The sequence below is a fragment of the Topomyia yanbarensis genome, chromosome 3 (assembly GCF_030247195.1).
Source record: "Topomyia yanbarensis strain Yona2022 chromosome 3, ASM3024719v1, whole genome shotgun sequence".
In the NCBI taxonomy this organism is placed as follows: Eukaryota; Metazoa; Arthropoda; class Insecta; order Diptera; family Culicidae; genus Topomyia; species Topomyia yanbarensis.
Window position 1 is genome coordinate 128,884,680 of NC_080672.1, and position 26,397 is coordinate 128,911,076.

Below are 26,397 nucleotides of genomic sequence, written 5' to 3' on the forward strand. Positions count from 1 at the left end.
ACTTTAGAATCCAATGTTTCAAACGCTTATGGCGAGAAGAAGCCATACTTTGAGCATTCGCAGATTTTGAGTTGTGTCTCTACTGCACCAAAGTCGACGATATGATGCAACTCTCAAACAAACACTATTACACGATTAATTCAAAGAAACGGTTGTTCAAACTGTTGTTTCATCTACTAAAATTGTTTGTTTTCTTTTACCTGGAGCAGTTGCAAAACTGAGTCTACATAATTCATTTTATACTTTGTGCTGCGCTTCAAGATAAAATACACAGCGTCTCCATTTGATGTAGTTGGTGGAGTCGCAGATAAATCAAAAAAAATCCGATCTCCGTAACATTTGTTGCTCACGCTGGAATTAATTTCAATTTTTTCTTTATCGTAATAATTTGTTCGTCCTGAAAAGGACGGTTTTTGTTTAGTTTTGATGTGTGTCACAGTTTAAATTTAGGCCTTCTTCTCGGTCTTCTTGGGCAACAGCACTGCTTGGATGTTCGGCAGCACACCACCCTGGGCAATGGTTACTCCGGAGAGCAACTTATTCAACTCCTCGTCATTGCGGATGGCCAGCTGAAGATGGCGCGGGATGATTCTGGTTTTCTTGTTGTCACGGGCAGCGTTTCCTGCCAATTCCAGAACTTCAGCGGCGAGATACTCCATTACAGCTGCCAAATAGACGGGTGCTCCAGCACCGACACGTTCGGCATAATTTCCCTTCCTCAGCAGACGGTGGATTCGGCCAACGGGAAACTGAAGACCAGCGCGATTTGAACGGGACTTTGCCTTTCCCTTAACTTTGCCTCCTTTGCCGCGTCCAGACATTTTGTGTTATGTGTTTTTCGAATAAACAAGTAACTTCCAGCAGAAATACAGCTATACTGATGCTAGGCACCAGCATCAACCCTCGTTATATACCCGCTTCACTGTGCATTGTTCACCACGCGGGTAGGGCTATGAGGGTAATATGTGACGAGCATAAAAAAGGGGACGAGCATACGATGCTTTCTGTTCGCATATAAAAAGGCTAGCATACGTCGCTTTAACATCAGTTTCTTTCAACCACCAGAAAGCATAACACACTATCGTCGAAATGCCACCAAAAGCAAGCGGAAAAGCAGTTAAAAAAGCCGGCAAGGCAACGAAGGCTATTGTGAAAGGAGACAAGAAGAAGCGCAAGCAACGCAGAAAGGAAAGCTATGCTATCTACATCTACAAGGTGTTGAAACAAGTCCACCCGGACACCGGAGTTTCATCGAAGGCCATGAGTATTATGAACAGCTTCGTCAACGACATCTTCGAACGCATTGCATCCGAAGCATCTCGGCTGGCTCATTACAACAAGCGTTCTACGATCACTTCCCGCGAGATACAGACCGCCGTTCGTCTGCTGCTGCCAGGAGAATTGGCCAAGCACGCCGTCTCGGAAGGCACTAAGGCTGTCACCAAGTACACTAGCTCCAAGTAAATTCTTCTGATCCCACTGCATCCAAAACAATCGGCCCTTTTCAGGGCCATCAATTTATTACAAAAGGTTTAAACGAGACTTTCCGTTTTATTCATATAAAAATATCTAAAAATCTATTTGCGCAAATGACCAAAATCACCAGAACACCAGTTGTGTGCATGTTAAAATTACTATGCTATATTCCTCCCTGAGGAGGCAAAATTGAATAAACACCAATTTTTCTCCGAAGGGTGAATTTTTTTTGGTGAAACCAAAAGGCACAAATCCTAATTTATTAAAGTCACGGGTACGTTTCGACTTCGTCATATCAGAAACCGACACTAACTTATTGCTGGTATAGATTATGGCCGGCTTGACGCTATTGGAAACATAAATAGTGTTTCCGTTTTGGGATTTAGCGTCAAGTCGGCGCTAATCTATTCCGGCAATTAGTTAGTGTCGGTTTCTGATGAGACGAAGCCAAAACGCGCTCATGACTTTATTATGCTAAAATTATAATTCAAACGTCTCTATGACGAGGATTAAACGCCAACTTTAGGAACTAGATTAAAGATTGCTAGTATGATAATTTTCACGCACGTAAAACAATAATATGTATTACAAAAAACTAGGGACTAGGCAGGCTCATATGGACATGATCGAAAGGAAATGTGAAGAATCTTTTGCCTTCTACCGGTAGGCAGAACTTGGGCGCTCCACACTAGTCTACCGCACAGTTGTTGATAGAACAGAATGCAACATCATATTTTACCACCGTCGCCGAATACCTATCCGTCTATCAATCTTATTGTTATCGTTTTTCTTGAACTATGTGTTTTAAATTTGCCGAAAATAGCCAACAAAATCGATACAGTAAAACAGTCATCATAATGATGCCTAATGTCCTACAATTGTTTCATATTCCAACAATAGCACCAATAGAGGACTCTGTCCTGTGGTTATACTGTTGCACCAAAAAAACACAACACACGAACAACATGTTTTCCTCAGTCGTCAATATTTGTTTGTTAGCTGTCTCGGGAAGGAACGATAATTGGAAATATGTACCAGATATACCATGGAAAATCGAATTTTAGTCAACTTTTAGAAACGCTACGAGTATGGGCGGAGGCATACGACATAAAATATATCTGTGGACTGATCACTCCGAAGGGCACAATGTTCTACAGGCATATTTCCACTAAAATCGCATAGTTAGCGACAAATAGACGCCGCTAGCTCTTTGCAATTCTATACGACATGTTGATCAAGAATAGTAGCCGCCAAGCGAAGAAGGTGGATGTGGTGTGATTTTCACCATCCAAATGCACTTCTTTTGGCAAATATTCACATTGTCTCTTCACGATAGTTTCATTTTTGAAATGTTTATATGGTGTAAACGATGGCAGGCAGTATAAAAATTCACTTCACAAAAAACCGTTTCACAATTGTTTAAAAAACGCGTTCTCTAAGTAAAAGTGCCTTTAAAGATTTTTTAAGAAATTGTCCAAAACGACCACTTCACATGTTCTAAGTATAAAATATCAATTAGCCCCAGCCAGTTTTTTAGTACCAGGTTGCAAATAATTTGAAATTGTTTTTATCTACCATTAATACGTAATGATCTCACAAGCATCCCACGATCACTTGCAGATATCCATCATTGAGACTGTTCGTCTGCACCTGGACTGCGATAGCGGGTCTTTTTTCTATATTGAGACAGAAATTCGTAAGAATTGCGAAAGTTTCGCGATTGGCAATCATATCGAAAGCACGTAACGTTAACGAAACGTGGCACCGGTCCAATCTTTTTAACAATACATTGTAAATATCATAAATTTTAATTTTTTTTTAAAATCTCGATGAACCTTTCGCTGTAGTATGCAAAGCATTTCAAATCGTGACTCTATAATACTTATCCTTTTTTTTCGTGAATGCTATATTATATATTTTTATAGTTCTGTAGAAATTCATTAGACACGACAAACTACTGTTGCCTCATTTTAGGAAAAAACGTAAGGAAATTTCAGAATAACTCTAAACTTTGCGTTTGGCGGCCCTGAAAAGGGCCTTTTGTATTGATTACTTCCGTCATGGATTATATTTAACCTCCAAAACCGTACAGCGTGCGTCCCTGGCGTTTCAGCGCATAGACGACATCCATCGCGGTGACGGTCTTTCGCTTGGCATGTTCAGTGTAGGTCACAGCATCACGGATAACGTTTTCCAGGAACACCTTCAGCACGCCACGAGTTTCTTCGTAGATCAATCCAGAGATGCGCTTCACTCCTCCACGACGAGCCAGACGACGAATGGCTGGTTTTGTGATTCCCTGGATGTTATCACGAAGAACCTTACGATGCCGCTTGGCGCCTCCTTTGCCAAGTCCTTTACCTCCTTTGCCGCGGCCAGTCATTTTTGTATAGCAGAGTGAAAAGTTGTTATACTTCGAAGCGAACTTTCGAAACTGAGATAGAGTTTGCCTGTTTGCAAGCCCTTTTATTCTGTTTCCAAATGGATGCTACTTCCCATACAAACAAACATCTATTTCTGATTCCTTCATTCTATTATACTGCAATCTCGTCCCCATTCGGTATTTTCATTTCCCTTGGGTAGCATATGTTGGGTAGTCGAAAAAGAGCGCGCGAATGCAGGTATATAAAAGCGACCGCTTCGAACAAATTTCATCATTTTGAGTTCATCTATATACTGAGAAGACAGCAGAAACCCAACAATGGCCCGTACTAAGCAAACCGCTCGTAAGTCCACCGGAGGCAAGGCTCCTCGCAAGCAACTGGCAACGAAAGCTGCGCGCAAAAGTGCCCCCGCCACGGGAGGAGTGAAGAAGCCTCATCGCTATCGGCCAGGAACCGTCGCCCTGCGTGAAATCCGTCGTTACCAGAAATCCACTGAATTGTTAATCCGCAAGCTGCCATTCCAGCGTTTGGTCCGTGAAATTGCTCAGGACTTTAAAACGGATTTGCGATTCCAGAGCTCAGCCGTTATGGCTCTACAGGAAGCCAGCGAGGCTTATCTGGTTGGTCTGTTCGAGGACACCAATCTGTGCGCCATCCACGCCAAGCGAGTGACCATCATGCCGAAGGATATTCAGCTGGCCCGCCGCATTCGTGGAGAACGTGCTTAAATTTGGCTTTCGACTGACATCTGCTATATTTACAAAAGGTCCTTTTCAGGACCACCAAAACACTCTTGTAAGAGTTACTACTGAGAAAGTTTCCAGATTCTTAAAAATATTTTAAAATGTATGATATTTTCCATCTTGTTAACCAAGATCAAACCGGTGCACATTTAGTTACCGTAACGTGCTTTCGAAATGTTTGCTAATCATGAAACTTTCGCAATCCTTACGAATTTCTGTCTCAATATATTATGGATGATAGAAAGTGGATACACTATCGCAGTCCAGGTGCAGACGAACAGTCTCAGTGATGGACATCTGCAAGTGATCGTGGGATGCTCGTGAGATCATTACATATTAATGGTAGATAAAAGCAATTCCAAATGATTTGCCATCTGGTACTAAAATGCTTAACTACAACTACCTGGGACTAACTGATATTTTATACTAAGAACATTTGGAGTTGGTTATGAACAATTTCATAAAAAGTCTTGAAAGCACTTTTGCTTTTAGAACGCGTTTTTAGCTAATTGTGAAACGGTTTTTTGTGAAGTAAATTTTTATACTGCCTGCCATCGTTTACCATATAAGCATTTTAGAAATGAAACTGTCGTGAAGAGACAATGTTAACATTTACTAAAAGATGTGCATTTCGATGATGAAAATGGCTGAATTAGGATACGAATTTTTATCCCACATCCACCTTCTTCGCTAGGCGGCCGCCATTCTTAATTAACATGCCGTATTGAACTGCAGAGAGCTAGCTGCATTATAGTGAAAGTTTGCATTGAGGGCCTGTAGAACGTTGTGCCCTTTGGAGTGATCAGTCCACAGATATACTTTATGTCGTAAGCCCCGCCCATGCTCGTTGCATTGGCTGAAATTCGATTTTTCATTGCACATCTGGTACATATATTCAATTCTCGTTCCTTCCCAACATTGCTAACAAAAAATATTTTTTTGTTATTTTCGCAAATTTAAGACCATAAGAAAAACGACAGCAATGGAATCAAAAGACGGATAGAGATTCGACGTCGGCGGTAAAACATGATACTGAGTTATGCTCTATCAACGACTATGCGGTAAACTAGGGTGGACCGCCCAAGTCCTACCAGGAGATGGTAAAAGAGTCATCACATTTCCTCCCGATCATGTCCATATGAGCCTACCTAGTCCTAGTTTTTCGTAACACATATGATTGCTATACCTACGTGAAAATTATCATACTAGCGTTCTAAAGTCTTGTTCCTAAAGTTGGCGTTTTATCCTCGTCATAAAGACTGTTGAAATATAATGTTGACTTAATTGGTATTCTGGTGATTTTGACCAATTGTGCATTAATAGAACATTTTAATAAATTGATTTGTTGATATTTTTATTTGAATGAAGCGGAAAGTCTCGTTTAAATCTTTTGTAATAAATTGATGCCCCTGAAAAGGGCCGATGGTTTTGGATGCAATGGGATCAGAAGAATTTACTTGGAGCTAGTGTACTTGGTGACAGCCTTAGTGCCTTCCGAGACGGCGTGCTTGGCCAATTCTCCTGGCAGCAGCAGACGAACGGCGGTCTGTATCTCGCGGGAAGTGATCGTAGAACGCTTGTTGTAATGAGCCAGCCGAGATGCTTCAGATGCAATGCGTTCGAAGATGTCGTTGACGAAGCTGTTCATAATGCTCATGGCCTTCGAGGAAACTCCGGTGTCCGGGTGGACTTGTTTCAACACCTTGTAGATGTAGATAGCATAGCTTTCCTTCCTGCGTTGCTTGCGCTTCTTCTTGTCTCCTTTCACAATAGCCTTCGTTGCCTTGCCGGCTTTTTTGACTGCTTTTCCGCTTGCTTTTGGTGGCATTTCGACGATAGTGTGTTATGCTTTCGGGTGGTTGAAAGAAACTGGTGTTAAAGCGACGTATGCTAGCCTTTTTATATGCGAACAGAAAGCATCGGATGCTCGTCCCCTTTTTTATGCTCGTCACATATTACCATCATAGCCCTACCCGCGTGGTGAACAATGCACAGTGAAGCGGGTATATAACGAGGGTTGATGCTGGTGCCTAGCATCAGTATAGCTGTATTTCTGCTGGAAGTTACTTGTTTATTCGAAAAACACATAACACAAAATGTCTGGACGCGGCAAAGGAGGCAAAGTTAAGGGAAAGGCAAAGTCCCGTTCAAATCGTGCTGGTCTTCAGTTTCCCGTTGGCCGAATCCACCGTCTGCTGAGGAAGGGAAATTATGCCGAACGTGTGGGTGCTGGAGCACCCGTCTATTTGGCAGCTGTAATGGAGTATCTCGCCGCTGAAGTTCTGGAATTGGCAGGAAATGCTGCCCGTGACAACAAGAAAACCAGAATCATCCCGCGCCATCTTCAGCTGGCCATCCGCAATGACGAGGAGTTGAATAAGTTGCTCTCCGGAGTAACCATTGCCCAGGGTGGTGTGCTGCCGAACATCCAAGCAGTGCTGTTGCCCAAGAAGACCGAGAAGAAGGCCTAAATTTAAACTGTGACACACATCAAAACTAAACAAAAACCGTCCTTTTCAGGACGAACAAATTATTACGATAAAGAAAAAATTGAAATTAATTCTAGCGTGAACTACAAATGTTACGGAGATATAATTTCTTTTTGTTTATCTGCATCTCCACCTGTGTATTTTATCTGGAGACGATGTGTATTTTATCTTGTAGCGTAGCACAAAGTATAAAATAAATTATGTATATTCAGTTTTGCGACCGATCCAGGTACAAGCAAACAATTTTAGTTGCATCATATCGTCGATTTTGGTGCAGTAGAGACACAACTCAAAATCTGCGAATGCTCCAAATGAGTGTTTGAAACATTTGATTATAATAGCAAAATATTTGATTATAATAGCAAAACATTTTCTTGTTCCAAACCATTGTAAATTGCACGTCTGCATTATCTTTGATTTAGTAGAGTATTTGTTATTAAAACAAAATTTTAGTTCTACTTTCAATTCTACTCTTCTTAAGATATCTTCACAAGAATTTTTTTAGCCTTATGAAACTATTTTGGCGCGTTTTTAAGCGAATTTGCCACAAAAATTAAAATAAAATGAATAATTTTGTGTTGTGCAGTTTTCGAAACTATTAAGTTTGGTGTCTAAACTTTACACAAATAACGCCAATCGGGTAGACGTATATCACTTACGCATCGTTCCATCAAACGTGAAAGGCATAACAAAGGAAAAGACCAAAATACTCGAACATGCGCTTCATTGAGCAAATAATTAACTGAAACTAAGACGCGTCTTATTTCCTTCCCGGTTTTCCAGCGTGTGTGTCTTAAGAACAGTTTTTTTTCTTTTCATTATCGGAAAATTATCAATAAATTCTTTATAAAAGTATTTGGTAGTCCTGATAAGGACTGTTTGGTTAGGCCAACAAACTAGTGGCAATATGTACTTCAATTTACTTCTTGGCGGCGACCTTCTTTGGGGCAGCTTTCTTGGCTGGTGCGGACTTCTTTGGCTTCGGGGTCTTGGGCTTGTTGGCTGCGGCCTTTGATGGTTTGGTGGCCTTTTGTTTGGGAGCAGCTGCTGCTTTCTTGACAGCCTTTGCTGGGGCTGCCTTGGCTTTCTTCGTTGCGGATTTTTTAGCGGAAGTAGCACCAGCTGGTTTGTTGGCGGTCTTTGGCTTCTTCTCGCCAGCTGGTTTCTTGGCGACCTTTTTCTTCTCTCCGGCAGCCTTCTTTGGTTTTTTGGTGGCAGCAGTAGCCTCCTTTGGCTTCTTCTCACCAACCGGTTTCTTAGCGTCAGCCATAATCTTGAACGAACCGGAAGCACCGGTTCCCTTAGTTTGAGTAAGCTTTCCCTTCTCGACGCCCGATTTCAAGGCTTTCTTGATGAATGTGGACAGCTTGGCAACATCACACTTGTAGTTGGCAGCGATGTACTTTTTGATGGCCTGCAGCGAGGATCCGTTGCGTTCCTTCAGGGTCTTGATGGCAGCCAGAACCATATCATGCACTGGTGGATGGGCCGTAGGCTGTTTCGGTTTCTTAGCAACCTTGGCCTTCTTCGGAGCCTTGGCCGGAGTGGCAGCAGCAGGAGCTGCAGCAGCAACTTCAGTAGCGGTTTCAGCCATTTTATTTTATGGTGACTTCACTTGGAATGAATGCGAATGTTGGATTGTAACTAATAAGAATGAAATTATTACAACTGGCTTGCTGGTGCTCGATTTCGTCGGCTCTGTCAGGGAAAGCACAAACGACGGTTGAAAAATATTGTTAGCTTGGAGTAGGTAGTTTTGTTAGACTATTGTTATAAAATCTCCAAATTTTACACGATTCATTGCAAAATTGCGACAAAAAGTTTGTTTTGTATTCACTGCAGTTTTCAAGTTGCTTAAAAAAATATTCTTGATTATTCGAATTTATACATATGACGAGAAAATAACGATTTCATATGCAACATACTCCACATGCTTAAACTAAATCGTAGAAAATAGTCAAATAGTTAGTTTAAAACAAGCACAGAGCAATATCATTGCAGTTCAATAAAAAGAAAAATGTTTTATCTACATATTGAATTGGAATTTGTGTGTTTTCTACACCAACCAGAGATTAGATTCGTTAGTTCATACTTCTGTGAATCAAAATGGAAAGCGATCAAACCAAAGACTTTGAAACTAATCTTTGTCTAAGTCTCTCTATGATTTTACTGGAAAATTTCACGTTAATTTACTAAATCGCTGGGTAGCCTAGTGAACAATGAGATTATCATGTTTTTTCTTCAATCAGTGCGGTGTCCTAGCATTTTATTCCATCATTAATTGTTATGGCATCAGTCATACCGACATGATTTTTAAAGATTTTAAAACACAATTAATTTTCTGAGCAATCAAAAGCGCATTTTATTTAAATTTTTGTTTCTCTAATACGGCATCTTTTCGTTTGCACTGGGATTGTTCGCTCAAAAAGGACGCCTTTTATTTCGGAGAAAAAATCTTTTGTCGGTAGAATTGAAGAACAACGGCTAAAATAAGAAAGATGCGATTGATATTATTCCTGCTAGCTCAACTACTGTTCTCCTTTGGTGTCCTTTTGGCTTAGAAATGACCGGCTAGGTGAGTTTCAGGAAACGGGGTGTAGTTTAAAATAAATCTAGCAGTGGCGTCAAGTGATTAAAATAGTTACCACACATTAGCATTGGGTTTTCTACGGCCTTAATAGCAAAAAAATAAGCAGGAAAAACAATTGTATCCGTATAGGATATATTTCTTTTGTGGCATTTCAGAAGTTTGCTTTTTAATCATGGCGGCATAGTGGATAGATGTATAATATATAGACTAAGTCTCTACTCAAGCTCTTTTCGATGTCATGATAACACATCATTTTCTGAAACATAATAATAATCAACACAGCCTAAAATCGTCACCTTTGGCTTACACAAGATGCTGATCTTCACAAGTTAATTTTTGTGCTTAGTAAGGACATTTTAATTATGCCCAATATTGTGGAAAACTGCTGTACATCTTTCCAAACAGCAAATATCCAGGATGATTTGGTCAAAGATCACTAAATTTATATAGATACTTACTGTTTGAAAGAGTATTAAAATGAATAGTTGTAGATATTAATATACAACTTTTACTCCCATTGAACGAGATTTAAACCATTTATTTGGTAATAATCAGGGACCGTGGAGAACGTTGATAGTTTGGGTAGTAGTATCCACTCGGAAATATCCAATTGGGTAATTACCCTCCCCCCCAAAAACTTTATAATAAACCTAAATTTGAAAACTGTCACGCATGTGTTTTGTGTACACAACGCGCCCGTCTGAAATCTTCTAGGTACTAGGATTCCATTTTCACAAACGCACCGCTAGTGTTTTTCTATGATGTGTTGCGAAATGCGACAAATATCCAGTATTAGACCCTAGTACCCACTCTGACTAAACGTGTAACGCCTGCCCTATTAATAATTCTATCAAATGTGCTTCAATAAGAACAAATAGTTGAATTGAAAAGATCTTGATCAAATCATTGATTATTCTGATTTTATTCTTTGCGCTGTCAACATTTTTTCTGTTTGCAAAACATTTTCCATAAAGCCAACTCACAATTACACGCGTTTGCATTTGTTTACCCGTGCTTATCTCATTATGTTTTCGACTATATAATTACTCACAAACATATGACATTCTACCTGTCCAAACAATAAGGTAAGCCTAATGGACCACTACCGACTTCTTTTTAGGTCTGTAAAAGCAAGTGCTTTACACTGATCCAAAACACAGGTAAACAGACTTTTAACATTTAAATACTATTTTTTCAAAGTATCATCATCTCTCTTAAGCCTTTGTTGTGGAAGATCAAATTAAAAAAAATCGTGAAACATGGAATCAGTGTGGGAAATAACAAGTAGTTGCAGTTCCCCGTACTCAGATTCGTACGCGTCATCATTACCATCGAGTTGTGGTACACAACAGGGCAGGGGTTTGCCAAAGGAGCTCGAACGACTACCAGTTCATTTCGTGGTGAATGTATGAAATGCCGGAAATGTTATATGTACCGGAGCTAGCAGTTGCACAACATGAAATACTATCGAATCAATTTATTGTCGTGACTAACAACTTACCTTTAAATATAGGGGCCCCTTTTCAAAATTTCGGAAGAAAAATGATGCAAGATTTTGTACGCTTATATCTTTTGTTGTACTGAATTGATTTAATCAATTTCTTCGGTCATACCGGCTTGAACCTTCGTTCGAACCGGTCACAAATCTTAATAGCTCCTGGTTTACCTAGAGTTTTTCAACAGCAACAGTCTTTCTCAAGGCTACCTATATTTTCGCTCGACCAGTCTTTTTCAAGACTACCTATATTTTTTCGACGATTAGTCTTTTTCAAGACTACCTACTTTTTCTACTCAATCAGTCTTTTTCAAGACTAAAACATTTTTCAAGAACAATTCAGCCTAAAGAAATATTTAATTCTTCCAACATGCCTGGGTCCTCCCAGAAAGGCCGTGTGCCAAAAATTAAAGCTAAACGGAAAAGGGTATCTTCTCCACCCGAAAATTCAATTGACTGCAGCAACTCATTCGAAGTTTTATCCGAATGTGAAGCTGATGAAATTTCTAAATTTCCTCGCATTGCGCATAATGCCAATGAGAAGAAAACGCAATGACCTCCACCTATAACAGTGATGATCTCCGACTTCAAAGCCTTTCGAACTGAGCTTTCGACGTTCCTTCCGAACGTAAAAGTCTCTTTTCAGATTGGCCGAAGAGGAGAATGTCGAGTTACAGCGGAGGAATTGATTGGCCACAAACGACTACTCCAGTATCTTACGGAGAAGTTATAAATTTTATTCATATGATTTCAAGACAGATAGACCGTTCAAAGCTGTCTTGAAAGGGCTACCTCAAAGTCACAGTTTGGATGAAATATCCAACGAATCGAAAAAATTACTTGGCTTTTCTCATTCACAAGTTATTCTTATGAAGAGAAAGGCTACCGGAGATGACACGCCAGCACGCTCTGGAATTATCCAGGAGCTATATTTAATTCATTTTAACCGTAATGAGGTTAATAATTTGAAAGTAATTGAAAAAGCACGTTTTATGTTCCACGTGCGAGTAAAGTGGGAACATTATAGACGACATGGGGGCAGAATTCAAAATCTGACCCAGTGTCGTAGATGCCAAGACTTTGGGCACAGCACAAAAAATTGTCAATTGGATTCCAAATGTATGATCTGTGGTGATAAATCGCACACGAAAGATACTTGTCCGGTGAAAAAAACCACAAAAAGTTTCAAATGCGCTAATTGTAGCGAAAATCATAAATCGAATTTCTGGGGTTGTCCTGTTCGAGAAAAAATTATAAATTCTCGTTCTAGACAACAAAAACAACAAATAAAAAATGTACCTACTTCTTCAGGTACACTTCAAGAAAACACGCCCAAACGTGTTAATCCGATTCAAAATAGATTAACAACTTCTTCTACCTCCGTCACACCATCCTACGATGGTGTGTCATCTTATGCTTCAGTGGCAGGTAATAAGGCCAAAATAACGGCTACCGTTACCACGCCTACAAACTCGTTTGCACCCAACGCTTCCTTTAGTCCAATGGATCTAGGTAACGCAATGGAAGAAAAATTAACATACCAGCAAGGCTCTATGTTACCTATGATGATTGCTATGTTAAATTCTACCTCCATGTTTGAAGCTTTTCAAGCGGGTTGGGAATTTGCTAACAAAATTGTAATGAAATTAAAGTTTAACAATGACTTTAAATAATCATTTAAATTTATTAAATTGGAATGCTCGTTCATTAAAAACGTGCGAAGACGAATTTTTCAACTTCTTGAGGATACATAATGTGCATACAGCCGTTGTGACCGAAACTTTTTTAAAACCAAATATTAAATTGAAGAGTAACTCTAATTTTATTATTCATAGATTTGATCGAATTGTTGGAATCGGCGGAGAAATCGCAATAGCGGTTAATCGCAGGATCAAACATTCCGTTACGCCGTCTCTTGACACCAAGGTGATTGAGAGTTTGGGTATCGAAGTTGAAACTGATCTTGGTATCATTTTTATTGCTGCAGCCTATTTGCCTTTTCAGTGCACTGGCGAGCAAATTAATTTCTTGAAAGGAGACTTACAAAAACTTACAAGAAATCGGTCGAAATTCTTCATAATCGGTGATTTTTACGCCTAACACCGAGCCTGGAATAATGCTCAAAGCAATTTCAACGGTAAACTACTTTTTAATGATTGCTCTGCTGGTTATTATTCTATTTTGTTCCCGAATGGTCCTACATGCTATTCGTCTGTAAGGAATCCATCAACAATTGATTTGGTTTTGACAGATCAAAGTCACCTTTGTAGCGAATTGATTACACATGCTGACTTTGATTCTGATCATCTTCCAGTAACTTTTTCACTTTCTCAAGAAGCTGTTTCCAATCCCATTAGCTCAGTGTTCAATTACCACAAAGCGAATTGGGAAAGGTACAAAACTTATAGTGAGAATAATTTTAATCATGACCTTGATTTACAAAATAAAGCTGACATTGATACGGCATTACAAAAGTTAAGTATATCTATAGTTGATGCTAGAAATTTATCAGTACCAACAACACAGAAAAAATTTAATACTCCTATTATTGACGACGATCTTCAACTTCTGATTCGCTTGAAGAATGTTCGAAGATGTCAATATCAACGTTCTCGTAATCCTGCTATGAAATGTATCTATCAGGATCTACAAAAAGAAATTAAGCATAGATTCACACTCTTAAAAAATGAAAATTTCGCGAAAGAGGTTGAACAAATCAAGCCAAATTCTAAACCTTTCTGGAAACTTTCTAAGGTTCTTAAGAAACATCAGAAACCAATTCCAGCTTTGAAGGAAGGTGATCACATACTTCTTACAAACGAAGAAAAAGCTCAAAAACTTGCTCAGCAGTTTGAAAGCGTCCATAATTTTAATCTCAATGTTGTGAGTCCTATTGAAACCGAAGTCTTACAAAAATATGAAAACGTTTCAAATCAAGTATTGTCTCTAGACGATATTGTTGAAACAAACTATGATGAGATCAAATCCATCGTAAAAAAGTTAAAAAATATGAAAGCTCCAGGTTATGATGGGATTTTCAACATTCTTCTTAAAAACCTTCCCGAAATCACCATGATACTTGGTCAAAATATTCAACAAATGTTTTGAATTAGCATACTTCCCTGAAAGAAAAAATGCCAAGATTATTCCTATTTTGAAGCTAGATAAAAACCCAGCAGAAGCATCTAGCTATCGACCAATTAGCTTACGCTCTTCTATTAGTAAATTATTTGAAAAAAATCATCTTAACTAGAATGATGTCACATATCAATGAGAATTCTATTTTTCTTCCTGAGTAGTTTGGATTTCGTATTGGACATTCAACTACTCATCAACTTGTGAGAGTAACTAACATGATAAAGGCAAATATCTCGGAGGGCTACCCGGATAGAATTTTACAATAGCATTTACCCTACAAACAATCATAAAACAATAAATGTTATAGTTATTACTGTTTCAAAATTGTTCGATGCAAAGTTTTCACAGCAGATTTACAATAAAATTTCATGTAACAATAAATTTTACTGTTAAGCAAAAAACTGATACGGTAAATTCACATTGAATTTTACTGTTCTCGAGAAAAAAATTAATGGAGAAAAATCGATTTTTTTAATGTTAAGATACATAACCACCCCCCTTTTTTACTGTAAAAGTCTATTTTACATTGTAATTTACTGTAAAAACGTTAAAGTTTATTGTTTTTGTATTGTAGCATAACACTAAAACTCACTGTAAATTATTGTAAAATTACTGTACTGTCACAGTGAAAATTATGGTTTTGTTACTGTACATTTCTATTCGGGTATTCCACTGGAGTTGCTCTTCTAGACATCGAAAAAGCTTTCGACAGTGTTTGGCACAAAGGTTTAATTGCCAAAATGTGGGATTTCAATTTTCCAATTTACATAATAAAGATAATTAAAAATTATCTTACTAACCGTACCCTACAGGTTTCTTATCAGAATTGTAAATCTAATAAGCTACCCGTTAAAGCAGGCGTCCCTCAAGGATCAAGCGTCGATCTTCCAAATCTACCTACAGGCTGTAAAAAGGCACTTTTCTGTGATGATACTAGCATCTCAGCCACTGGGAGGAGTCTTCGTATTATCTGCAGTCGACTGCAACGAAGCTTGAATATTTTCAATGATTACCTGAAAAAATGGAAAATTTACACTAATGCGGCAAAAACACAATTGATTGTGTTTCCACATAAGCCAAGAGCTTCTTCTCTTAAACCAAATAATAACCATATTATTAAATTTAATGGTTTGAATTTAACGTGGACAGATCAAGTTCAATACTTAATTTTGATTTACGATAAAAAACTCACTTTTAAGGATCACATTGAAGGAATCCAAACAAAATGCAACAAATATATAAAATGTTTATACCCTCTTATAAATAGGAATGCTAGGCTCTGCCTAAAGAACAAACTATTAATTTATAAACAAATATTTAGACCGGCAATGCCATATGCAGTGCCAATCTGGGCAAGTTGTTGTGCTACTAGGAAGAAAACGCTTCAAAGGATTCAGAATAAAATTCTGAAAATGATTTTGAAGCGTCCTCCCTGGTTTAGCACAAATGAGTTGCACAGACTTGCAAACATAGAAACATTAGAAATTATGACGAACAGTATTATAAGCAACTTCCGACAAAAATCGTTGCAATCTTCAATTGTAACGATTAGCTCTCTTTATAGTTTATAAGTTAGTTTATAAGATTTGTTTAGCTCCTTATTCAGAAGACAAGTAGGATTAAAACATCCTACTGAAAAAAAAATAATTAACTGCGAAAGCATATTATAACTTAATAACAATTAACTGAATCATGTAAACAATAGGGAAGAAAAGTCACCACTTGTGGCTGAACACCCAATATACTAAATTAGAAATGTAATGCAAATAAGACAATATAATCAAATAGAAAATAATATATATAAAAAAAAATTTCTTCGGATATTTTGTCGAAAATATTTGTACCAATGTTGTATTAAATTTTGGAATATGTAGGACATTCATTATCAACGGAAAAATAGTGTTTTGAAAGATCTTTCGAAAACGACTCGGAAAAGTGAAAATTTTCAGCCCATCCCGCACAGAGCCGTCAATATGGTGCAGCAACCGAACAATAAAATAATGGAAAGTTTATATATAGGTCTACTACATGTTTGTTCCTATGATTATTCGTATTGGGTTGCTTGACGAGAGCAGTTGGTGGGGGAAAGCCGGCATATTAGTTTTGGTTATGTCATTAGAAGCCGAACGGAAAGGAAAGGCTCATGCACGCCACGAGAACAAGCGAGAAAGCGATAGTAGTGCATATTAGCGAAAGCGTTACGTATATTTTGAACCTTAATAACTTTTCTTCTACTAAACGGATTGCCAATCTTGTTTCATAAATCGGAAGGAAAACGTTCAACGCTTGCTACCGATACGTTGTTTGCTATATAAAATTTGTTTAAATAGTTCAAAAACTACTTTAAATGAGAATCAACATTAATGATAAAACCTATAAATAGGGGTGTCGCAGCTACCAACGGAGAGAAGAAAAACGTTGGTGGCGGTGAGAAGGCCAAAAAGCCAAAGGCTAACAAACGCAGTCACTGAAAAGGCAGTAGTAACTGCCACTAAAAATGCCACCAATACATCGAAGGCTGCAAAGCGTACTCATTCGGTGTGAGCTGCGAAAGGGGAAAGATCGTATGTATGTACGCAGTAAAACAATCGTCGGCAAGGTTTGAATTATTTCAGAAGATTCTCGTCTTGTATCAACATAGTAATCTCCAAACCGTCCTTATTAGGACGAATGCAAAATGGGAAAAGAATTTAATTAGAAAGTTTCTTTTATTAACTAGTACTAAGTTTGCGCTTGTTAATTCTGTACTTTTACCAGTGAATCATAAGAAAATGTTTTTCAATCTACAAACCCGAAGGTTTTTGCAAATCCTTCCAAGAAAATCAGTGGATGTGGCAACTCTGCCACTAAGCGAAAGCTACACCAAAACGAATAATGAAAATATTTTCATTTATCGAACAAAAGGATGGCCTTCCATTTGCATTGTAAAGTCAATAAATAGGAACGCCTTGACGCAAAGCGTGCTCATTCGGTGTGAGCTGCGAAAGGGGAAAGATCGTATGTATGTACGCAGTAAAAACAATCGTCGGCAAGGTTTGAATTGTTTCAAAAGATTCTCGTCTTGTATCAACATAGTTATCTACAAATCGTCCTTATTAGGAAGAATGCAAAATGGAAAAGATGGGTTGGTAATGTATATGACATAACAGGGGTGTCGTGACCACACTTCGAAGTTATTTCAAATCTTGCAAAGCATAAATTGACATAATTTCAATGATTGTTCCTATATGAATAAAATGACAAATTTTCAGGTCAACGCGGCAATAACTTTGCAATTTATAGAACAATTTTATATGTTTAGTTATCATTATAATAACTGTCATCTCTTGCAAACAACTTAATCCTCTGCTGCCAACTCCGTGGTTTTGTGGGGTTAAGGAGAATCATTATAAAATGTCCAATACACGATTTTATGTTGCTACCTCCACTAAAACCACATCAAAACACTCCCACCTGTCATACAAGTACATTGTCTGCTTGTTGAAATCATATGAAATTTTTGACCTGTATTCAATGCGGAGAACTCGGTAATAATTTTTTTTACTGAACAGATTAACGAACGGGAACTCCAGGAAAAATTCGTTGAGACCGGTGAATCGAACTTAATGCGTAAAATTTAGCCATTTGAAAGAGATACAAGCAGAATTTTAAGAATATGATCATAGCGGTTATGTCCCGGACATTACACGCCCCTAGTTTTTCGCTAAGCGTGATTCATTTTTGTACGCTAGGAAAAAGATTCCGATGGTTATTTCGAAAGATTTTAACATTGATATTTCAAAGCAAGAAAAAATGAAATTTGTTAATTTCATGAATGAATGTCTCAACGAGCTTAGAATCCCCTATCAAAGAAGACGCCAACAACAAAGGTTCTTTTCAGAACCACCATAATTATTATAAGGAATAACTTGAAACATTCCCACATACTTCATTGAGTATCATTCGATTTGAATTACAAGTCAAACGAGTAGTCACGACACTCCGGTTATGTCCTAGACATTACCCCCCCCCCATCTTTTTTTTCAATTGAAATTGGTTTGGATAAGATCGGTTCAGCCGTTACTGAGAAACACGAATGAGAGTTTGTCCGTTACAGACCCACATTGACATTGTTCCAAATCGTCGAGATGAGTCGATTGGTATATAAGAATCGGCCTCCAGGCCTCGGGAAATATCTTGAAAGTGTTAACTAACTCAATACATTTCCAAGAAATGTAGAAAGAAGAGCTGTTACCAGGTTTGCGCTATAACATTTTATACAATGTACATACACTGAAAACCATTCGATGAAGAAAATAACAAAACAAATTCTTGTTTTCCTAATTAGATTTCAACAGGAAAATGAAAAACGTAACTAAATTTTCTTATCATTTTGCAAGATCCTCAAATAATAGTTATTGAAAATTATTATTGATTTTGATTCAAGACGCACATCATACGAAATGACAGCAAAATAGGCATGAAACACACCTTACTGAAATACATCAAGGTAGCGACAGCAACTATGTTCATTAGAGTGGCGCAAAGTTGTATGAAAAAAAATACAAAGTGCAGAATTTCAAACCTTGCACCTGAATATGATAGCTTGGGTAGCTAATAAGCTTCCCCGAAAATTTCAGCTCATTTGATACACTGGAAGTGGTTCCGCAAATGGCTCCATTTTTGTATGGGAAAAATTGACCAAATGTATGGAGAAACGCATCAGTTTCACATTTTCAGACCTAGGTGACGCTGTACTTATGTTTCTCGTTAGAAAAATTAAGAATCTTCTTGTAACAAAAAATCGATTCGTGAAGATTGCAAGTCAATCCAACAAAAACTGACAAAGTTATAAGTGCGCAAAGTTGAGGGTGCCATGTGCTGTAGTTAGGGTGGCTCTGTCGAAAGTGAAAAAAGCGGCTTATGGTTAACGCACGATTTGCATGAGGTGGATAACTACATGAATTTCAGCTTTTAATAACACGAAATACTGACCATTTGGAAGGGCAATATCTTCGGCAAACTAGATCAGAATGTTAAAGGCTTTCTGATGAAGAACAGGCAAATGCAGAATTATCCCACCACGTGGCGCTAGGGAGTAGGCAAATGACTTATAGTTAACTTATATATTGGGTCATATCTCATGATCGGAAATACTTAGCGAGGTGGACATTTCGACAAAGTAAATCATAAGATCCAGGGCTTTTCGATGGAGCATATTTTAATTTAGAATTCTTCCACTGGGTGGCGCTAGAGTGCCTGGGAATTTCCTATTCATTTGATATTTACAAAACAAATGATTTAAATCTCGTTCAATAGGAGTAAAAGTTGTATATTAATATCTACAAGTATTCATTTTAATACTCTTTCAAACAGTAAGTATTTATATAAATTTCGTGATCTTTGACCAAATCATTCCGAATATTTGTTGTTATGAAAAGATATACAGCAGTTTTTCCTCAATGTTGGACATAATTAAAATGTTCTTACTAAGCACAAAAATTAACTTGTGAAGATCAGCATCTCGTGTAAGCCAAAGGTGACGATTTTAGGCTGTGTTGATTATTATTATTTTTCAGAAAATGATGTGTTATCATGACATCGAAAAGAGTTTGAGTAGAGACTTATGCTCTAATATTTACAATATCCATACAAAAATGACAGCTCCGAGCGAACCTAGAGCAACTCTGATCCAAAAACGAAATCAGCATTAGTCTATATATTATACATCTATCCACTATGCCGCCATGATTAAAAAGCAAACTTCTGAAATGTCACAAAAGAAATATATCCTATGCGGATACAATGTTAGGCCTATGCAGATACAATTGTTTTTCCTGCTTATTTTTTTGCTATTAAGGCCGTAAAAAACCTGATGCTAATGTGTGGTAACTATTTTAATCACTTGTCGCCACTGCTAGATTTATTTTAAACTACACCCCGTTTCCTGAAACTCACCTCACCGGTCATTTCTAAGCCAAAAGGACACCAAATGAGAACAGTAGTTGAGCTAGCAGGAATAATATCAATCGCATCTTTCTTATTTTAGCCGTTGTTCTTCAATTCTACCGACAAAAGGTTTTTTTTTCGAAATAAAAGGCGTCCTTTTTTTGAACGAACAATCCCAGTGCAAACGAAAAGATGCCGCCTTAAAGAAACAATTTAAACAAAATGCGCTTTTGATTGCTCAGAAAATTAATTGTGTTTTAAAATCTTTAAAAATCATGTCGGTATGACTGATGCCATAACAATTAATGATGGAATAAAATGCTAGGACACCGCACTGATTGAAGAAAAAACATGATAATCTCATTGTTCACTAGGCTACCCAGCGCTTTAGTAAATTAACGTGAAATTTTCCAGTAAAATCATTGTGAGACTTAGACAAAGATTAGTTTCAAAGTCTTTGGTTTGATCGTTTGCCATTTTGATTCTCAGAAGTATAAACTAACAAAACCAATCCCTGGTTGGTATAGAAAACACACAAATTACAATTCAATATGTAGATAAAACATCTTTCTTTTTATTGAACTGCAATGTTATTGCTCTGTGCTTGTTTTAAATTAACTATTTGACTATTTTCTACGATTTAGTTTAAGCATGTGGAGCATGTTGCATATGAAATCGTTATTTTCTCGTCATATGTATAAATTCGCATAATCAGGAATATTTTTTTAAGCAACTTGAAAACTGCAGTGAATACAAAACAAGCTTTTAGGTCATAATTTTGCAATGAATCGTGTAAAATTTTGAGGTTTTATAACAATAGTACAACAAAACTATCTACTCCAAGCTAACAATATTTTTCCACCGTCGTTTGTGCTTTCCCTGACAGAGCCGACGAAATCGAGCACCAGCAATTCAGTCGTAATAATTTCATTCCTATTATTTTACAATCCAACATTCGCATTCATTCCAAGTGAAGTCACCATAAAATAAAATGGCTGAAACCGCTACTGAAGTTGCTGCTGCTGCTCCTGCTGCTGCCACTCCGGCCAAGGCTCCGAAGAAGGCTAAGGTTGCTAAGAAACCGAAACAGCCTGCGGCCCATCCACCAGTGAATGATATGGTTCTGGCTACCATCAAGACCCTGAAGGAACGCAACGGATCCTCGCTGCAGGCCATCAAAAAGTACATCGCTGCCAACTACAAGTGTGATGTTACCAAGCTGTCCACATTCATCAAGAAAGCCTTGAAATCGGGCGTCGAGAAGGGAAAGTTTACTCAAACTAAGGGAACCGGTGCTTCCGGTTCGTTCAAGATTAAGGCTGACGCTAAGAAACCGGCTGGCGAGAAGAAGCCAAAGAAGGCTACTGCTGCCACCAAAAAACCAAAGAAGGCTGCCGGAGAGAAGAAAAAGGTCGCCAAGAAACCAGCTGGCGAGAAGAAGCCAAAGGCCTCCAACAAACCAGCTGGTGCTGCTTCCGCTAAAAAATCCGCAACGAAGAAAGCCAAGGCAGCCCCAGCAAAGGCTGTAAAGAAAGCAGCTGCTCCCAAACAAAAGGCCACCAAACCATCAAAGGCCGCAGCCAACAAGCCCAAGACCCCGAAGCCAAAGAAGTCCGCACCAGCCACGAAAGCTGCCCCAAAGAAGGTCGCCGCCAAGAAGTAAATTGAAGTACATATTGCCACTAGTTTGTTGGCCAAAGCAAACAGTCCTTATCAGGACTACCAAATACTTTTACAAAGAATTTATTGATAATTTTCCGATAATGAAAAGAAAAAAACTGTTCTTAAGACACACACGCTGGAAAACCGGGAAGGAAATAAGACGCGTCTTAGTTTCAGTTAATTATTTGCTCAATGAAGCGCATGTTCGAGTATTTTGGTCTTTTCCTATGTTATGCCTTTCACGTTTGATGGAACGATGCGTAAGTGATATACGTCTACCCGATTGGCGTTATCTGTCTAAAGTTTAGACACCAAACTTAATAGTTTCGAAGACTGCACTACACAAAATTATTCATTTTATTTTAATTTTTGTGGCAAATTCGCTTAAAAACGCGCCAAAATAGTTTCATAAGGCTAAAAAAATTCTTGTGAAGATATCTTAAGAAGAGTAGAATTGAAAGTAGAACTAAAATTTTGTTTTAATAACAAATACTCTACTAAATCAAAGATAATGCAGACGTGCAATTTACAATGGTTTGGAACAAGAAAATGTTTTGCTACCTTATAATCAAATGTTTCAAACACTCATTTGGAGCATTCGCAGATTTTGAGTTGTGTCTCTACTGCACCAAAATCGACGATATGATGCAACTAAAATTGTTTGCTTGTACCTGGATCGGTCGCAAAACTGAATATACATAATTTATTTTTTACTTTGTGCTGCGCTACAAGATAAAATACACAGCGTCTCCATTTGATGTAGTTGGTGGAGACACAGATAAACAAAAAGAAATCCAATCTCCGTAACATTTGTAGTTTGTAGAATTAATTTCAATTTTTTTTCTTTATCGTAATAATTTGTTCGTCCTGAAAAGGACGGGTTTTGTTTAGTTTTGATGTGTGTCACAGTTTAAATTTAAGCCTTCTTCTCGGTCTTCTTGGGCAACAGCACTGCTTGGATGTTCGGCAGCACACCACCCTGGGCAATGGTTACTCCGGAGAGCAACTTATTCAACTCCTCGTCATTGCGGATGGCCAGCTGAAGATGGCGCGGGATGATTCTGGTTTTCTTGTTGTCACGGGCAGCGTTTCCTGCCAATTCCAGAACTTCAGCGGCGAGATACTCCATTACAGCTGCCAAATAGACGGGTGCTCCAGCACCGACACGTTCGGCATAATTTCCCTTCCTCAGCAGACGGTGGATTCGACCAACGGGAAACTGAAGACCAGCGCGATTTGAGCGGGACTTTGCCTTTCCCTTAACTTTGCCTCCTTTGCCGCGTCCAGACATTTTGTGTTATGTGTTTTTCGAATAAACAAGTAACTTCCAGCAGAAATACAGCTATACTGATGCTAGGCACCAGCATCAACCCTCGTTATATACCCTCTTCACTGTACATTATTCACAACACAGGTATGGCTGTGAGGGTAGTATGTGACGAGCATAAAAAAGGGGACGAGCATCCGATGCTTTCTGTTCGCATATAAAAAGGCTAGCATACATCGCTTTAACATCAGTTTCTTTCAACCACCCGAAAGCATAACACACTATCGTCGAAATGCCACCAAAAGCAAGCGGAAAAGCAGTCAAAAAAGCCGGCAAGGCAACGAAGGCTATTGTGAAAGGAGATAAGAAGAAGCGCAAGCAACGCAGGAAGGAAAGCTATGCTATCTACATCTACAAGGTGTTGAAACAAGTCCACCCGGACACCGGAGTTTCCTCGAAGGCTATGAGCATTATGAACAGCTTCGTCAACGACATCTTCGAACGCATTGCATCCGAAGCATCTCGGCTGGCTCATTACAACAAGCGTTCTACGATCACTTCCCGCGAAATACAGACCGCCGTTCGTCTGCTGCTGCCCGGAGAATTGGCCAAACACGCCGTCTCGGAAGGCACTAAGGCTGTCACCAAGTACACTAGCTCCAAGTAAATTCTTCTCATCCCACTGCTTCCAAAACAATCGGCCCTTTTCAGGGCCATCAATTTATTACAAAAGGATCAAACGAGACTTTCCGCTTTATTCAAATAAAAAAATATCTAAAAATCAATTTATTAAGGTGTTCTATTAGTGCACAATTGACCAAAATCACCAGAACACCAATTGTGTGAATGTTAACTTTATAATTCAACAGTCTTTATGACGAGGATAAAATATCAACTTTAGGAACAAGACTTTATAACGCTAGTATGATAATTTTCACGTAGGTATAGCAATCATATGTTTTACGAAAAACTAGGACTATGTAGGCTCATATGGACATGATCGGGAGGAAATGTGATGAATCATCTCCTGGTAGGACTTGGGCGGACCACCCTAGTTTACCGCATAGTCGTTGATAGAGCATAACTCAGTATCATGTTTTACCGCCGACGTCGAATCTCTATCCGTCTTTTGATTCCATTGCTGTCGTTTTTCTTATGGTCTTAAATTTGCCGAAAATAACAAAAAAATATTTTTTGTTAGCAATGTCGGGAAGGAACGAGAATTGAATATATGTACCAGATGTGCAATGAAAAATCGAATTTCAGCCAACGCAACGAGCATGGGCGGGGCTTACGACATAAAGTATATCTGTGGACTGATCACTCCAAAGGGCACAACGTTCTACAGGCCCTCAATGCAAACTTTCACTATAATGCAGCTAGCTCTCTGCAGTTCAATACGGCATGTTAATTAAGAATGGCGGCCGCCTAGCGAAGAAGGTGGATGTGGGATAATAATTCGTATCCTAATTCAGCCATTTTCATCATCCAAATGCACATCTTTTAGTAAATGTTAACATTGTCTCTTCACGACAGTTTCATTTCTAAAATGCTTATATGGTAAACGATGACAGGCAGTATAAAAATTTACTTCACAAAAAACCGTTTCACAATTAGCTAAAAACGCGTTCTAAAAGCAAAAGTGCTTTTAAGACTTTTTATGAAATTGTTCATAACCAACTCCAAATGTTCTTAGTATAAAATATCAGTTAGTCCCAGGTAGTTGTAGTTAAGCATTTTTAAGCATCATTTGGAATTGCTTTTATCTACCATTAATATGTAATGATCTCACAAGCATCCCACGATCATTTGCAGATATCCATCATTGAGACTGTTCGTCTGCATCTGGATTGCGATAGTGTGTCTACTTTCTATCATCCATAATATATTGAGACAGAAATTCATAAGGATTGCGAAAGTTTCGCGATTGGCAATCGTATAGAAAGCACATCACGGTAACTAAACGTGGCACCGGTTTAATCTTTTTGAACAACAGATAGTGGATATCTTAATCTTTCAGAATCTCGATGAAACTTTCTCATTATCTAGTATACAAAATATTTCAAATTGTAACTCTTACAAGACTGTTTGGTGGTCCTGAAAAGGACCTTTTGTAAATATAGCAGATGTCAGTCGAAAGTAAAATTTAAGCACGTTCTCCACGAATGCGGCGGGCCAGCTGAATATCCTTCGGCATGATGGTCACTCGCTTGGCGTGGATGGCGCACAGATTGGTGTCCTCGAACAGACCAACCAGATAAGCCTCACTGGCTTCCTGCAGAGCCATAACGGCTGAGCTCTGGAATCGCAAATCCGTTTTGAAGTCCTGAGCAATTTCACGGACCAAACGCTGGAATGGCAGCTTGCGGATTAACAATTCAGTGGATTTCTGGTAACGACGGATTTCACGCAGGGCGACGGTTCCTGGCCGATAGCGATGAGGCTTCTTAACTCCTCCCGTGGCAGGGGCACTTTTGCGCGCAGCTTTCGTTGCCAGTTGCTTGCGAGGTGCCTTGCCTCCGGTGGACTTACGAGCGGTTTGCTTAGTACGGGCCATTGTTGGGTTTCTGCTGTCTTCTCAGTATATAGATGAACTCAAAATGATGAAATTTGTTCGAATCGGTCCCTTTTATATACCTGCATTCGCGCGCTGTTTTTCGACTACCCAACATATGCTACCCAAGGGAAATGAAAATACCGAAAGGGGACGAAATTGCAGTATAATAGAATGAAGGAATCAGAAATAGATGTTTGTTTGTATGGGAAGTAGCATCCATTTGGAAACAGAATAAAAGGGCTTGCAAACAGGCAAACGCTATCTCAGTTTCGAAAGTTCGCTTCGAAGTATAACAACTTTTCACTCTGCTATACAAAAATGACTGGCCGCGGCAAAGGAGGTAAAGGACTCGGCAAAGGAGGCGCCAAGCGGCATCGTAAGGTTCTTCGTGATAACATCCAGGGAATCACAAAACCAGCCATTCGTCGTCTGGCTCGTCGTGGAGGAGTGAAGCGTATCTCTGGATTGATCTACGAAGAAACCCGTGGCGTGCTAAAGGTGTTCCTGGAAAACGTTATCCGTGATGCAGTGACCTACACTGAACATGCCAAGCGAAAGACCGTCACCGCGATGGATGTCGTCTATGCGCTGAAACGCCAGGGACGCACACTGTACGGTTTTGGAGGTTAAATATAATCCATGACGGAAGTAATCAATACAAAAAGGCC

The 26,397-nt window shown here is 38.7% G+C and overlaps 10 protein-coding genes across 10 annotated transcripts in view; 5 read left to right on the plus strand and 5 right to left on the minus strand.

The window, feature by feature from the left end:
- Nucleotides 1-26,378, plus strand: part of LOC131687205 (uncharacterized) — a 39,505-nt gene extending 13,127 nt beyond the window's left edge. Inside the window, exons 3-6 of the mRNA XM_058971257.1 lie at nucleotides 1,103-1,460; nucleotides 4,060-4,097; nucleotides 4,161-4,521; nucleotides 26,047-26,378. Of these exons, the coding sequence (XP_058827240.1) occupies nucleotides 1,103-1,460; nucleotides 4,060-4,097; nucleotides 4,161-4,521; nucleotides 26,047-26,359 (1,070 nt within the window). The 3' untranslated portion in view covers nucleotides 26,360-26,378. The remainder of the gene's footprint in view (nucleotides 1-1,102; nucleotides 1,461-4,059; nucleotides 4,098-4,160; nucleotides 4,522-26,046) is intronic.
- LOC131692169 (histone H2A) lies at nucleotides 421-842 on the minus strand. Its single transcript, XM_058979047.1, has one exon. The coding sequence runs from the start codon at nucleotides 819-821 to the stop codon at nucleotides 447-449; it is 375 nt and encodes a 124-aa protein (XP_058835030.1). The 5' UTR covers nucleotides 822-842; the 3' UTR covers nucleotides 421-446.
- On the plus strand, nucleotides 1,090-1,464 carry LOC131692174 (histone H2B-like). Its single transcript, XM_058979052.1, has one exon. The coding sequence runs from the start codon at nucleotides 1,090-1,092 to the stop codon at nucleotides 1,462-1,464; it is 375 nt and encodes a 124-aa protein (XP_058835035.1).
- On the minus strand, nucleotides 3,445-3,899 carry LOC131692176 (histone H4). Its single transcript, XM_058979055.1, has one exon. It carries the CDS (start codon nucleotides 3,857-3,859, stop codon nucleotides 3,548-3,550), a length of 312 nt encoding a protein of 103 aa, XP_058835038.1. The 5' UTR covers nucleotides 3,860-3,899; the 3' UTR covers nucleotides 3,445-3,547.
- LOC131692173 (histone H2B-like) lies at nucleotides 6,034-6,431 on the minus strand. Its single transcript, XM_058979051.1, has one exon. It carries the CDS (start codon nucleotides 6,429-6,431, stop codon nucleotides 6,057-6,059), a length of 375 nt encoding a protein of 124 aa, XP_058835034.1. The 3' UTR covers nucleotides 6,034-6,056.
- On the plus strand, nucleotides 6,689-7,320 carry LOC131692170 (histone H2A). The gene has a single exon (XM_058979048.1). It carries the CDS (start codon nucleotides 6,700-6,702, stop codon nucleotides 7,072-7,074), a length of 375 nt encoding a protein of 124 aa, XP_058835031.1. The 5' UTR covers nucleotides 6,689-6,699; the 3' UTR covers nucleotides 7,075-7,320.
- LOC131692159 (histone H1-like) lies at nucleotides 21,235-21,906 on the plus strand. Its single transcript, XM_058979037.1, has one exon. The coding sequence runs from the start codon at nucleotides 21,235-21,237 to the stop codon at nucleotides 21,904-21,906; it is 672 nt and encodes a 223-aa protein (XP_058835020.1).
- On the minus strand, nucleotides 22,809-23,220 carry LOC131692171 (histone H2A). The gene has a single exon (XM_058979049.1). It carries the CDS (start codon nucleotides 23,194-23,196, stop codon nucleotides 22,822-22,824), a length of 375 nt encoding a protein of 124 aa, XP_058835032.1. The 5' UTR covers nucleotides 23,197-23,220; the 3' UTR covers nucleotides 22,809-22,821.
- LOC131692167 (histone H2B-like) lies at nucleotides 23,465-23,839 on the plus strand. The gene has a single exon (XM_058979044.1). The coding sequence runs from the start codon at nucleotides 23,465-23,467 to the stop codon at nucleotides 23,837-23,839; it is 375 nt and encodes a 124-aa protein (XP_058835027.1).
- Nucleotides 25,319-25,729, minus strand: LOC131692162 (histone H3). The gene has a single exon (XM_058979040.1). The coding sequence runs from the start codon at nucleotides 25,727-25,729 to the stop codon at nucleotides 25,319-25,321; it is 411 nt and encodes a 136-aa protein (XP_058835023.1).
- Nucleotides 26,379-26,397: the final 19 nt, after the last annotated feature.